This window comes from Aquarana catesbeiana, linkage group LG08, assembly GCF_042186555.1.
Source record: "Aquarana catesbeiana isolate 2022-GZ linkage group LG08, ASM4218655v1, whole genome shotgun sequence".
In the NCBI taxonomy this organism is placed as follows: Eukaryota; Metazoa; Chordata; class Amphibia; order Anura; family Ranidae; genus Aquarana; species Aquarana catesbeiana.
In genome coordinates, this window is record NC_133331.1 from 78,642,211 (window position 1) to 78,657,674 (window position 15,464).

Genomic DNA, 15,464 nt, shown 5'->3' on the forward strand with positions numbered 1-15,464 from the left:
CTACCTGCCATGCATATAAAGTGGTTTCCATTTTCAGCTAAACTTTGAGAGGAATGTTTCCAGACGCTTAGTGTGGTTAGCACCTACGTCATATGTTAACTCTTCCTGCACTGTACACTTTCTTTTTTCCTTTAAAACCTATTAGTCATGTTTGCCGAACAGAGGATATAGAGCTTGTTTAAGGTGAAACAAATCCTTTGTTTGCCGTTTTTCTGAACCTGTTCTTCTTGTTGGCTCTGCACATGGATTACCACTGTTCACTTCCTGTTAACCATGCATGTCTGGGTGTAGTTTGAAAACATGTGACCATACATTAAACTGTCATTTTGCTAGGCTTTTGAACTCCATAAATGGCTATGTATAAATAGCAGTCACATACACACAGCCCCAGACAGCTGGGGATTGCCTTGTTCAAACATTTCTTATTTTTACAAAAGTTATGAGTTAATTTCTGCAGTGTTTGACTTAAGTAAATGGAGGCACTGGTAACAAAATCCTTTTGTGTTTACCTTCACATTCTTTAACTAGCCCCCAGCCCATTATAAACTAGCAACATTAACAATTGTAACTAAAGGTCTAGCTTCATTATAAGCTCTTTATGATAGTTGTAAAGACATAATAAATCTTCTATAGCTTGCCATAGGTATGCAAAGGTGGTCTGATGTAAGGCAACATCCAAATGACCAGAGGCTTGTCTGTTGGCTAGATAAGCATGTAAACTTGGCTTTAAAAGTTGTTATCCAGGTCATGGTTTATCCGGTACTATTTGGTCACATTCAACTGAACTTGTTCTATGATGTTGAAAACTAAGTAGCTTTCTCACCTTAAATTGCGGAAGCTATTTGTATTCATGGCAAAAACTGCTTCAACATTACAGAACAAGTCCAGTTGACTGACTGACTAATAAAGGCCATGTTGGTGTGACTGAATTGAGGGAGCAAGGGTAGTCTTTTCTAGGTACAGGCTTATTACAGGGCAATTCAGAGGTTAGTAGAGTTATGTTCTAAATTTATGAGGCATTTCTTCCCCTAGGGTGGTCAGATTGGCCCTGCAGAGAGGGCCATCCTCTAAAACCTCAAACTACCTATATCACAGTGCTGTCATAAAATCAGACCAAATAAAATATTATCCAATGCAGTAAATATAAAACAAACAGGCCCATATATTTCGAAAGTTCATCAAAAAACGATATTCCTCCAATATAAAATGCTTCATTGTGCAGATGAAAGTGCTCTATGCTCATATAACTGCTCTTTGTTCTCCACAAAGTGCTCTGTGCCGATGCTGTGCTTCCACACACTCATCGGATCAAGTGGACTTGAGCCCTGGTTCAATTGGACTGCGGGAATGAAATCGTGCGAGTTCAGCTGAACTCGCACAATTTCATTCCTGCATGTCAGCCCCGATTTTGGGGGCGATTTCAGAGACATCTATGTGGGTTTCTGCACAGATGTCAATGGAAATCACACCCCAAAATTACTAAAAGTAGAACAGAAACTACTTTTGGGATGCAGATGCTGCCATTGCTGCCAACTTGACATGTTAAATCGCATGCCCAATCGCATCAATGTGAACCAGGGCTTATGCTTGTTCAGCATAAAAGTCATAGCAAGCTTAGGGAACAATCCTCCTGTGTACTCTGGCAGCAAGGTTCACCTCTCTCGATGCTCACACAGTTGTCCTTAATACTTGTGTACCTGCAAAAAGATAATTCTGTCCAGACAGTCTTCTGATCTAGGCAGCACAATCAGGTCAACGTCTTTTGTATTGCAGGAATTATATTGACCTGGAAACACTCCAGTGGATTTCCAGGGGAGAGCCAATGTTTTTATCTCCTGAAAAAAAACATTGTTTCTCCACTGGAAAGACTCATTTTTAGAGTGTCTCCAAGTCAAAATAATTCCTGCAATTCAGAGAAGTTCCAAAAGAACATGTTGTAGGCCATGGTCTTAGGATGAGCATAGTTTGGTGACCAAACTGCAGTGGTGAAAAGTTTGGTCGCTGACTTGATCGGGATACTGTCTGGACAAAATTATCTTTTTGCAGGTACACAAGTATTAATGACAACTGTGTGAGCATCGAGAGAGGTGAACTGAGGTGGAGAGGCTGAACCTTGCCTGCAAAGTACACAGGAGGTCGTTCCCCAAGCTTGCTAAGACATTTGTGCTTGACAAGCATAAGGTCAATTTGATCCGGTGAGTGTGCGGAAGCACAGCATTGGCATGGAGCACTTTGTGGAGCACTAAGAGCTGTTCTTTGCACAATGAAGCACTTTATAATGGAAGAATATAGTTTTTGATGGACTTTTGAAATATATGGGACTGTTTGTTTTATATTTAGATATTTACTGTATTTACTGCTTTGGATAATATTTGATTTTGTTTGGTCTTATTTTATGACAGCTCTGTTGTATAGGTAATGCGTGATCACACAAAGGGCCAAATTTTGGTCTTTCTGGTGAACAGCAGCAGTCAGAAATACAATGGGGTATGTTCAATTAATTTAGATGCGATTTGCATACAGATGGTTTAGCTTTTGACACATTTAAAGTGACAGTGCTGTATACAAATTTTTTTCATCCTCTAAAACTATATTTACACAAATCACTCCATTAATCATTTCCCATTCAGACAATGATGAAGAAGAAGATGGAGATGTTGTGGACTCGGGATTTAACCCATTTATACCAGGTGCTCCCGGTCAGACAGAAAATCAACTCGCTCGACGTCTTACCAAAGGAAAGAAAACCAGGAGGATTCTTTCAAACAAACCTCAAGACTTCCAGGTAAATTCATGGCTGAACATATAAGATGTGTATACTTGATGAGGAAATTAACAGGCCACCATCTCTAAAAACCTACATTCAGATTCTCCTTTGGGTTTTTTATTTTTATTTTATTTTTTTAGCAGGGTCCTTTTAGAGGGGATTATTCAGATTAAAGAGGCGTTCCAGGCTTCTTCAGAAAAAAATTAAGTCAGCAGCTACCAATACTGTAGCTACTGACTTTTAATATTAGGACACTTACCTGTACACTAATCCGGCTGTGTCTTCACCCGAGCCAATTTTTTTAATCGGCTCTCGGGTGCTGCTGCCGCCATCTCAGTTAAGGGAAACCGGCAGTGAAGCCTTGCGGCTTTACAGCCAGTTCCCTGCTGAGCATTTGGGAAGCGCACTGCACTTTGTGAATGGCGAGGAAAGGAGGAGCGGAGCCAAACTTCCGGATGAGTTTGTTGCGGCCAGATCAGCTGGAAGTGGGAGCTGGTACCTGTCAAAACCCCCCCCCCCCCCCGGAAAGGTGCCAAATGTGGCATCAGAGGAGGCGGGAGGAGGCAAACAAGCAGAGCCTCCCCTTTGGGTTGGGTTCCGCTTTTAAACAGTAGAGGTAATGTTAAGTGTGAATGGTATAGCCCTCTTCTAATAATTATACTTGCCTTTCACTCGTATAGCTTTGAGTAGACCAGACCTATCACAACTTTAAGGGCAACTTGCTGTAAGCAAAATCTTTTTATCAAAAGGTTGTTCTGTTCGTTTTGGGTAGAGGGTGATTATTTGCAGTATATGTGAGGGAGAAAAAAAACATATATGCAGTACATCTCTCCAATACATGCACATTTCAACATGTTTTATCCTTTTTAAAGACCAGAATTGTGCTCAGCTCCTAAGTCCTCTAGTAGTAGTCTGAATACACAGCATTTTTGTGGTGTCAGCCTTGCCCATTTTCCTTTTCCACCCTTTATTATGCACAAAATAGAGACTAATAATTTTGTAGTCCCAAAATAAAAACTAGGAATAATTAGACTATTTTAGATGGCACAGAAATTGTGCACAAGACACATGGCAACTCTGAATTACAGATATTTTTTTGTACCCCTTTGAACAGATGTAACAAAACATTTTCAGTAGTTTATCTAACTGACCATAGTGTAGCAAGTAACTCAAGTTCATCGTTATCATTTACATACACGTTAACTTTGCAGTTGTACAAGTTAAGTTGGCCATATGTGGATCAGGTTTTTTTTTTTTTTTTTGATCCGAACTGAATGGATTCTCCCATCCACATAAGCGAGGTAGATGGGGGGGGGGGGGGGGGGGGGGGATCCTCCCCATTGTGTTGTTGTATTCTGACAGTGGGGACTCTGCTGTCAGAATACACTGTTTAGAGCTTATCTAATTTTTTTTTTACAATAAACGCGTTCATAATAAGTTGATCATTAGATAGACTTCTCACAACTGGGAACAGCTATAGACTGATTGCAAATTCAGCCGGTCCCTGCTGAACTGGCCACATTTCAATCCATCCATGGCCAGCTATAGAATCAATACCATATAAAGTAATCTGAATATGGCCCTGTCGCTGACAACAGTCATGAAGAGTCCTCTTACCTTCTCCTGTGCTGTCGTTTGTCTTGCTGGTTCTACCAGCGAGATGTTCATCCCTTCCCTTCACTATTGCTAGCAATTACGATCCTGCAGCTTTTAGCCGCAGGGGAGTGACTTCCATTGGGTAAAGTGACAGCTGTACCTTGGTAATTCTGCCATCGGTGGGGTGTCACTAGCAACAGTGTGACATAAACCTTAGACCCCTCTGTTGATGTTTTGAGATAAATCATACAGGAATATCCAGACTGCACTGTAAATCTGGCCATAGGTGCTGCGATTTGTTTGCAGGAAAGAAAATCGCTCAACACTGACCTGTTGATGGAGGAATCTCTCCAGTGAAGCTACTGTTTTCTAGGAGGGGGCCATCCCAGGCTGGGTAAACCCACAAAAAAATTGCCGCCGGCAATAATCGCTTGAAAAAGCCGACATTGCGGTTGCACCAAAGTTGATCGATTAAACTTGGGTAAAAACAGTCTGCCCAAACATGGTTTAAATCTCCATTCTGAACCTGCCATGATTTGACCTGCCTATGGCCGGCTTAAGTGTAGCTTAGCCCCAGCACGTCCTTGTTTTCCTTCAATGTGAACTGATAAAGCACATTCTTTTTGATTGGATTTGGATCTATAGCAGGGGTCTCAAACTGGCAGCCCTTCAGCTGTTGCAAAACTACAAGTCCCATCACGAATCTGCCTGTGGGAGTCATGCTTGTAACTGTCAGCCTTGCAATGCCTCATGGGACTTGTAGTTTCGCAACAGCTGGAGAGCTGCCAGTTTGAGACCCCCTGATCTATAGAAACAACTCTTACAGGTATTCATCTATTTAAAGAAGTCAAAGGGTGTACTCTCTGCATAAAGCTGCAGTGCAGAGAACACTCTTGGGTGAGATGGTCTTGTCACATGATTTGTCAGTCATGTGACCTGAATTGTTAGTCTTCGTGATGGCTTTCCTCCTACTCCAAGAACTAAATTTAAATTACCAAGGAAAGTGCAAAGCTCATTTGTAAACAGTGCTGTGGTTTATAAATGTACCAACATATCATTTTTTTGGGGGGCCACTGTTGGTTAATACCAGTGTGTTTTTTTATTTATTTTTTTTTTTTATTGGACAATTTTATTTTCCTAGGTGAACATTTGATTTGTGTGACAAAGCTATTTACCAAAGGTTAGGGATGGCAAATTATAAAAAAATGAATTACATTCATCTGCTTTGCATGGGACAGTGCTTCAAAATTAATTAGAAAATACAAATGTTTGTAACATTTTATAGTGGACTATTTATAATAAATGAAGAAATAGCCATTTTAGATTTCTTGAAGTGTAAATAAAGGCAAAACCTTGTTTTAGTTTTGGATAGAGTAGAGCAGGATTAGAACACCTGTCAGGTTTTTATTGCCATCTGTGCCCCACCCTCTCTATTTGTCCTGTTTACTGTTCTCACCAAAAGTGAGAGAGAATCCCAAATTTTGGGTTGACACCAGAAAAGGATTTGAGGGGAGAGTTCTGGTGACAAAAACCAAGGATTCCCTCACTTTGGAAGGATTTCCTTTCACTTCCTGTTTCAGCTATCGGACTAATCTCCCCAATGGACACACGTGGCAAAAAAAAAAAAGGTTCTAACCCTTCTTTACTTCAAAGTATAAAATAAAATAGTTTTTCAAGGATATGTGGCTGATAAGAGGAGCACAAAAAAAGCCTGTCGGTCGTTCAGTTGTCAGAGGCACCCAAAGTCCTTATTCAAAGGATAGACATGAGTTGCCTGCTTTAGTAAAACATCCAATTACTTTATTTCACCAAATACGTTTTTCCTGGCTTTAAATGGCAACTTCCTCAGTTCAAGGTGATTAAAATAGGTGTGTAGTCATAGGGTACAATAGGTATTTATATGTCGCTGATAACGCCTGGTATTCTCTTCTTTATTCATGTGATATCTTTTTTTGGCTGAAGGTGACTATAGTCATGGTTTCGCATTCTTTTCAGATTCGTGTTCGGGTGATTGAAGGACGTCAACTGTCTGGTAATAACATAAAACCGGTTGCGAAAGTTAGCATCTGTGGACAGACCCACAGGACAAGAATCAAAAGAGGAAACAACCCATATTTCGATGAGGTATGTTCTCCATTGACCTCCAGCTATATATATTTCAGTTGTTAGGAGCTCCACTATTTGCATTTCAGGCGTGTCACCTAGTGGAATGTTTGTGAAACTACCATTAGTGATTGTAATAGTTGTTTTAAAATGCTTGCGCTAGTAACCTCTTATTTTATGGTTTGAAGACAATCTTTGAATCGAAACCGTCACAGAATAAGGTTAACATTTTAACCTTTATACTGACAAAGCCGTTTTTAAATTTTTTTTGCATGTATAAAAAAAAAAAATAATCATTTTAGTCCTGAAGATTACGTAAAACACCAAAACTTTATATATTTTCTGAAAGCAGTTACCCTAGAGAATGAAATAGTGGTACTTCCAATTTTTTATGCCACACAATATTAGCGCAATGGTTTTTGAAATGTAAATTTTCAATGAAAAATACACTAAAGTTAATTTTAGGGCACATTAAGACCCCTTCCCAAACTGAGGCGTTTATCAGGCACTAAAGGGCTAAAAATAGTGCCTGTAAAGCACCTGAAAAACTCCTCCCCTGCAGGCCCAGTGTGAAAGCACTGGATCGGTGCGCTTGCAGGACGTTAGAAAAAGTCCTGCAAGCGGCATTTTAGGATTGGTTTATCACTTCGGCAGCAGCGATACACGGGCGCTTTTAACCCCTTTTTTTTCTTTTTTTTTTTTTTTAACCCCTTCTAAGGGGTTAAAAGCACTCTGCTCCCGCCCGCATAGCATAACAGCGGTAAAAGCACCGCAACAACTAGCGGCACTTTACTGCTTCCGCTCCAGTGTGAAACGGCTCTAATGAAACTTCTTGCCCAATTTTCATGGTAAAATTTAAAGAGATGAGGTTGAGCTGAGTAAATGGATACCCAGCATGTCAACCCTTAAAACTGTGCGCCCATGAAATGGCAACACACTTCGGTACCATATAGGCGATGCTTTTAAAAACCGTTAAAAGTCATCAGTTTAGCGTTAACCGTAATTAATGGGCCTAGCATTATTGCTCACTTTGGTCTCCCCGGTGATATGTAACATAAACATTTTCATGTGTAGGCACCCTAAACCATGCATTTACATTTATGGGTGCATGCAAGTGCAGGGTGTTAAACGATTTTTTGCAGTGAGATTTTAAGTGCTTGGGTGGGTGTAACTTTATTTACATTTTTTAACAAATTCATTTTTTTTTTCATCAGAGGACTGGTTGGTGATAGGTTCTCTTTAATAAGGCATTAGGGGTCTAAAAGGGCTATTGTCGCCATACTATCCACCCCTAGGCAGACTAATCGGGGGGGAGGGACTGAAAAAAGGGCAAGTGTTTTGCTTCTAGTAGTTCCGGCATTAAAGTGTATCTGTTGCTTGTCTTGCATGGGCAATTCGTAGCTTCACAAAAAGAAAAAAAAAAAAAAGTTTTGAGTTTTTGTTCTTCCCTTTTACGTGCTATGTAGTAATGTCTTCTGAGCTTCTTTTGGGTCCAGAGACTGATGACAGAGAAAGTATTAGCATTATATAAATTATTTAAATTTTAATATTTTATTTTATTTCCACAACATCCTTTTTAGAGGTTTTGGTTTTTTTTTTTTTTTTTTGTTTTTTGTTTTTTTTTTACTGGGCTGAAGTTGTTCAAAATTTAGTATAATATAACTGCTTTTCTAATTTCTATTAGGCCCCTTTCACACTGAGGCGGTTTGCAGGCGTTATTGCGCTAAAAATACCACCTGCAAACCGCCCCTAAACAGCCTCCGCTGTTTGTTCAGTGTGAAAGCCCGAGGGCTTTCACACTGAAGCGGTGCGCTGGCAGGACGGTGAAAAAAGTCCTGCAAACCGCTTCTTTGGAGCGATGAAGGAGCGGTGTATTCACTGCTCCTAAACCGCTCCTGCCCATTGAAATCAATGGGACAGCGCGGCTATACCGCGGCTATAGCCGCGCTGTACGAGTGATTTTAACCCTTTTTCGGCCGCCAGCGGGGGTTAAAACCGCACTGCTAGCGGCCGAATACAGCTACAAGAACGACGGTACAGCAGCGCTAAAAATAGCGCTGTTGTACCGCCGACGCCCCCACCGCCCCAGTGTGAAAGGGGCCTAATTCCTTCCTTCTCTTTAGATATAGCCTATATATAAAGAAAACTCTATCTTTTTATATATATTAGAACTTGTGGTTAGGGATGACCTCAGGTGTGTTTGGATCCTAGTCCGAAACCAACCTGAGGTATCCCTCCAACAAACTGTCACTGCACGAAGCCAATCGTAAGTGAGCGAGGCATTCCCCTCCCTGCAACCTTACATATACATGCTCCTTGTATGCATGCAGCTACAGAGCAGGGAACACCTTGGCCACTTATGATTGGTCCAGAACAGGCAACAGCTTCCTGGTGGGATATCTTAGGTGGGTTCAGATTAGGATCCAAACACTCCTCCGTTTATCCCTGCTTGTGACCATGCTCCATTCTGTGTTATCCCTTATTTGAAATGTTATTTTTTTTTTATTCTACAGATCTTTTTCTACAATGTGAATATGTCGCCATCTGAGCTTTTTGATGAGTCCGTATCAATCAGAGTAAGAAATAAATTATATTGCGGAATTTTTAAATCATGGTCGATCAAGAGATCATTGGCAGTGCCATTTTTTTCTAGGGCCTTTTACTGAAGTTAGTGGGCAACACGACATAAAACAATGTCAAACTCCTTTGTACTAAAAAACAAACAAAACAAAAACACTTATTTACTGCAGAGACCAAAAACAACTTTATATCCTCGCCAGCACTTTAAAGGAGAAATTTGGGGTTATAAAAAAAACAAACTTACATACTCACCTCTGTTTCAGCACCAGTCTGATGCTGCAGCTGTCCCTCATCTGCTCTAAGAGCGAGAGCTGAGCAATCACTTGACCGATGATTGCCAAGTTCTCGCTCTTCTCACTGCTCACTAGAACGATGTGCTGGAGAGTGGTGGGCATAGTTGGCTTTGGATCTCAGCCTTAAGAGGCACAGCCAGCTGTCAATCCCGAATATGGTCATAATCCTTCCAGAGTTTGGCGCAGCTTTGTGATGCCAGCTGACGAGGTAATATATCACCTGCTATAAATTTACACTTGGTCCCAGGAGTGCAAAAGTAAGTGTACTCCTGTGACTCAGGAGAGAAATATGACCAATTATCACAATCTCTTTTAAAAGATCTGTCAATATACAAGATGCAATGTTGCAAGGCTCTTCTCCCAGCTGCATACAAGATACAATGTTGCAAGTCTTCTCAGCTGCTACATTAGAATGTTTGATGTACACAAGACACCATAATATGCCTGCTATTACATTTATGATCCAAGAAAACATTTTTGCTCCATTTCGGCTAAATTCCTCCAGCTTCCATCCATCCGTCCAATGAGAATGAGTTTACTGACTTATTGGACAGAGGTAAGGCAGTTGGAAGGGCTCAGAGCTATGATAGTAGGAAGTGTGGACCTAAACATGAGACATTTTGCAGGCTAACAAAATTAATGGCAAGCAAACTTGGTGTCTTCTCTTATGCAGGGCTCCAAAAAATGTGAAATGCACAAAAGAACAAGAGAAGGCGCATCAGCCTTATGCATTACCCAAGATTCAATTCATTTGAACTTTAAAAGTGATACACTCACAAACCATGCAGTGCATGAAGCCACCACAAACCATGCATGAAACCCATCATAAGTTTCCAACAGAACAACCCGAACAGTTGGCGCTCCTCCTGTAAGACCAAGCAGGTGTCCCAGAGTTCTGCAGATGTTAACGCGTTTCCTCAGAACTCTGAGAGGGAGGGGGCACCCTCGAAACATGTTGGCGTCTGCAGAACTCTTGGAAATCTGCTTGGTCTTACAGGAAGAGCTCCATCTGTTCTGGTTGTAATCTTTGGAAATGCACAAGGCCTTTGCTTGTAGTTTTGTGCTTGGTGCACATGGATTTCCCAATCTAAAGAGGGCAGCAAGGCCAAGTGTTTGGAAGATTTACCTGGAATATGTGCCTGAGTTTCCTGGTGTGTAGAGAGAATTCCCCTCAAGGAATGATCCCAAACCTTAGTGCAGAAGTATTATTATTGTATCTTTTCTTTGATGTGGACCTGACTGTTTTGTTTAGGTGAAATCATAGGGGTTGATTTACTTGGGCCCCTTTCATACTGGGGCGTCGGCGGTAAAGCGCCGCTATTTTCTGCAGCGCTTTACCGTCGTATTTGGGGGGTATCGGCTGAAAAAGGGTTAAAACCACCCGCAAAGCACTGCTGCAGCAGCGCTTTGCCGGCGGTATAGCCGCACTGCCCATTGATTTTCAATGGGCAGGAGCGGTGGTGGAGGGTATACATACCGCTCCTTCACCTCTCCAAAGATGCTGCTAGCAGGACTTTTTTTTACCCTCGGGGCTTTCACACTGAAGAGAGAGGAGCGGCTCTTTCAGGGTGCTTTGCAGGCGCTATTTTTAGAGCTGTAGCACCTGCAAAGAGCCCCAGTGTGAAAGGCGTCTAAAAGCAAATAGACTGTGCACTTTTCAAAGTGAAGTTGCCCCAGAGCTTAGAAAATAAGGTAAAGCTTCACTTTGCAAAGAATACCCAATCGCGTGCAAACTTTTTTTTTTTTTTTTTTTTCTTTCTGCTTGTACATGATTAGATGATAGTCAGTAGAGCTTCTGCTCATTTACTAAGCTCTGCTCATTTGCAAAGTGCACAGTCTTTTTGCCCTTAGTAAATAAACCCCATTGTTTTATATCTACAGATTAATATTTTTGAGGAGTTTTGTGGATGCTAGTAGTAGACATCTTACAAATTATCATAATGGTTCTTTGGGCCTCACTCATACGGTTTCCTTGTTCCCAGGCTACTTTGAGATTTTGATGAGGCCCCAAATTATTTTACTGCATAGCTATTCCTATTATATAGTGTGCAGTTTTAGTTCATAAAATGATTTCTTGGATCGATGTTAGGATTACAGTTGCATGCGCATTATTTACCTTTTGAAGTAGCTGATATTTCTTCTTGCCCAGAAAAGGATTTGCAGTCTGTACGTGCTTGTGAACCACTTTTTGTATAAAACTTACTATTTTTTCTTTCTTTTTCTACCAGTTATTCAACTCTGGGTCTATTCGAGCAGACAGTTTAATAGGAGAATTCAAGGTAAAAAAAAAAAGCTCTGCAGGGGGCATGGACAGCATAGGTTTGCTCTCTGTGCTGGAAAAAGGAGTAGCTCTCTTCTGTTTTTTGTGCTGGCAAATCAAAACTAGTGTGATCGGGTTTTGCCATGACTGTTTCAGGTTCCAAAATGTTTCACGACAGAAAATGAATTTTATTGTGCCCAAAAACTGACACAAAGTTAGTGAACCACAAAATGTAACTCTTGGCCTAACCTGTAAAAGTAAATATGACTTAGGCAGCATTTAAATCAAAAATATTTATTATATTAAAGCTTACTGATTCTTAGATGAGATAGCTACTTTTTTTTTTTTTTTTTTTTTTTTATAAACATTTTCCTTTTATTTTCACCTAGTGATCGAGGCTGTTTTTCTACAGAACAAGCTGTAGCAGCTAGGGGCTTGAGACAAACCATTTATCACTGGCAAGACTGCTTAAAATGGTCACCTTTTATTTATAAAACCTTATATCCCAAAAGTCATAGCAATTTGTTACATCTAAATCTGGGGGCACTCTAATACAGCTCTAATACAGGAAGTGTATGACTAGCAGGATCAACAGGTGAAAACACACAGGGGGGGGGGGGAGCCTAAAAAAAAAAAAAGAAAACGAATGCAGCCACTACGTCCTAATGATTGGTAAACTACAATTATATTACATTTTTTGTGTTGGGTTTAATACCCATTTAAATTATTCTGGTAACCCACCCATTATCATTTTGTGTCAGTTTTCCACAAGCTCTGAATTAAGTTTGCATACCTGGTGGCAGCCATTTTTGCAGCAAGTACAACTAATCTGCAATGAAGTCTGGGGATATTACCCTTCATTGGTGAACTGGCTTGCTGGTGTTTGGGATTTGTGTGGGAACTCCCTCCACAGGCATAATTATACTTTATTATAAAGGAGGTCACTGCAAAGCTACAGGCAGCACAACTTAAGGTTTTATTGGGATCGTACTACATGTTGGGTTCAGACCACTGAAAAATGGTTAACGTCAAAAATGGTTAATGGGCCAAGTAAGCCCCTGGCTTCTTATAGTTCTTGGATGCTTCAAAAAATAGGATCTTTCTGTTCAATTCCCAAGAGTATTAATTTTAAATGCATTGTGATTTTCTGTCTTGGAAAAAAGTATAACAAATTTGTTTCTTTTACAATTCTAGCTTGATGTTGGATTTGTATACGATGAACCAAGTAAGAAATAATATATTTTTTTTCTCTTCTTTTTTTTTTTTTTAATTTTGCTGTGACAATACAAGATTTATTTACCTGCTTTAAAAGGATTCTAGTGTTCCTTTTATGTATTTTTCCTTTAGTAAGCTCAAACTTTTTTTATGAGAAGTATGAAATATTACAAATTAAATTACATTTACTTCTTGTAGACATGGGGGTGATATCTGAACACAATAGCTGCAGTTTTTGTTGGGCTCATTCTGTTTCTGTTCAGTGAAATAGTGGCAGGGGAATCAGATTACACAGACTGCTGCATAGATGAAAATGGTTTCTAATCGGGAAAAAAAATTTTTGGGTTGTAATTGGTCCCTAAATTTCTGTCTGATATATCTGGAAATGTTTCTTTATAATTCAGTCTGCCTGTTATTTTGCGTGTGTGTGTGTGTGTGTGTGTGTGTGTGTGGTGTGTTGTTTTTTTTATTTATTTATTTATTTTTTTATAAATGATTGGAGTATAGTGACAGCCAGGAAATGTGATTTATTTCTTTTTCTTCTCAATAGGTCATGCAGTCATGAGGAAGTGGGTCCTGCTCCAGGATCCTGATGACCAAAATGCCGGGGCTAAGGGATATCTTAAAGTCAGCATGTTTGTCATTGGCACCGGTGACGAGCCTCCTGTGAGTTCTTCTGCGATGTACACAATTGTATATGAATTAAAACAATTACCCTATGCAACTGAGAAGGGTTTAGTTACTTGCTGTAATACAAGCAAGCAGAATCCAACCTTACTTTTAAATTGGTCAAACTGGAATTACAATCTAAGGGGCTCTGTGGGCAGTTGCTGGACAAGGTCATTCAGTGCCCAGGGTGAAGATACCAAATTGCACCACCCCCTGGTGGGTTAATATCAATGCAAGCAACATGATGCACCAAAACGCTTGTAACATATGATTTTGATAGCAGTACGTGTTTTATCCTGCAGTAAAATATGGGGCTAACCGTGATGTAGAAAGAATTCCCCCAACATAGGTGTGAGGGAAAAAATGCCCATGTTGGTGGTGTCACTGAAAGAAAGAAATGCCCCTACGTCAGTGATGCCCCTAAAAAGAAAAGGTGCCACAAGGCTGTTAATGTCACTGAAAGGAAAAATGTATCTGTGTTAGTGTCAATAAAATTAAAAATCTCCCTGCATCTGTTGTGTTACTAGAAAATAAAGAAATAATAAAAATCCCTATTTCCGTGGTGGCACTGGAAAGGATAAAGAGACCTGCATCTAGAAGAAAAAAATGCCCTTGCATCAGTAGTGTCACATAAATGGAAAATGTCCCTGTGTAGGTGATGTCAGGTGGACTGATTTGGCAGTGGTATGAAAGGAGAAGAGGGGGTGGGAGGGGGGGGGTTGCATTTAACTAAGGGGCCCTGTGGGTTAGTTTACCCCAGTTTTATCTGAGTGATCTGTGGTGGATTATAATTTTGAGGGCATTTGACAGGCGGTGAAGAGGCATTCTGTCATCTGCTCAAACTCTGCTTTAACCCTTGAAAGCCTGCACCAACTGCCTGCATGGCACACAGTTGCAACGCAGCCCCGTTGAGTTGAATGGGTTGTGTTTGACAGGTGGTACTGCCTACCGAACATGACAGGAGGATTAATTCCTGTCATTCATGCGACTGTATCCATGCAGCTGCTGCATCGGCATCCTCTTCTTTAGGCTGCCTGCACACAACTCTGAGATGCAACAAAAATCTATATGATCCCTAAGGGAAAGTGGTTGGAGGGTAATAAAAATGACAGCTCAACTGTGCGTTTTTACGGCTCCCCAACCACAAGTTTATATGAGCCCGGGATGTAGGGTGCTTATGAGAGGGAGAGGGGAGCTCTGGGGTTAACTTGCTCCCCCACCCTCTATGCACTTACAGTTCAGTGTCAGGCAGGCAACTACCCGGGAATGAAGGAAGCTGTGTCTTCTTCCCCTGTCCCAATCATTTGATATGTACATGATGAGGGAGGTGGGAAGAAGGGCAATCTGCCCTCATTCTCCTTCAGGTGCCTTTGCTGAGAAAGGTGTCTGTCCTCAGCACAGGCATTGCCCTGCCTTCTCTCTGGCCCACTTTACACTGCTGTTGGAGGGAGGAAAGAGCAGAATCCCCCCTCCAGCAGCAATCATGACCCCTGCACTGGACTCCAGTTTGAATGACAAGAGTGAGGGCAGCATCGCACCCATCATTCAGGCAGCTGGAAAGTGTGGCTCTGACTTGCTCCCAACCCCTCCGGCCACTGCGTCCAGGGCAGGCTCCCCTTTTGCCCTCCATCTCCACCTTGCCTATGGGGTGCCCTCTGGATTATGCTGCAGAGGATCACATAGGGCTCAGATTCAGGAAATTATTCTCATTTGAGCACAGTTGCAGTGTTTTAGTCACATACCTGGTTGAAGAGCCTGATCCGATGAGGAAGGCCTCTTACCCTTCTGACTCGGGGAGTCCTGATAGCAGACAGGGAGGTACAGGAGTACAGAGTAGCACAAGTGGTTGTTCTTGCTAGCATCAGGGCTGGATGGACTCTCTGGATCAAGCAGGGGAAGACCATCAGACCACAGCGGAACAGGAATGCTGGATGGATGTCATGCGACAGCAGACAGGTACAGGCTGGAAGCAGACAGGTGG

General features: G+C 41.2%; 1 protein-coding gene across 3 annotated transcripts in view; it reads left to right on the forward strand.

The window, feature by feature from the left end:
* The window catches only part of MYOF (myoferlin), a gene marked incomplete in the record, with an annotated part of 231,955 nt that overhangs the window by 67,913 nt on the left and 148,578 nt on the right, over positions 1-15,464 (forward strand). For all 3 annotated transcript variants that reach the window (XM_073596030.1, XM_073596031.1, XM_073596032.1), the window contains 6 exon segments: positions 2,631-2,785; positions 6,359-6,487; positions 8,980-9,042; positions 11,568-11,618; positions 12,794-12,824; positions 13,365-13,480. In XM_073596030.1, the coding sequence (XP_073452131.1) occupies positions 2,631-2,785; positions 6,359-6,487; positions 8,980-9,042; positions 11,568-11,618; positions 12,794-12,824; positions 13,365-13,480 (545 nt within the window).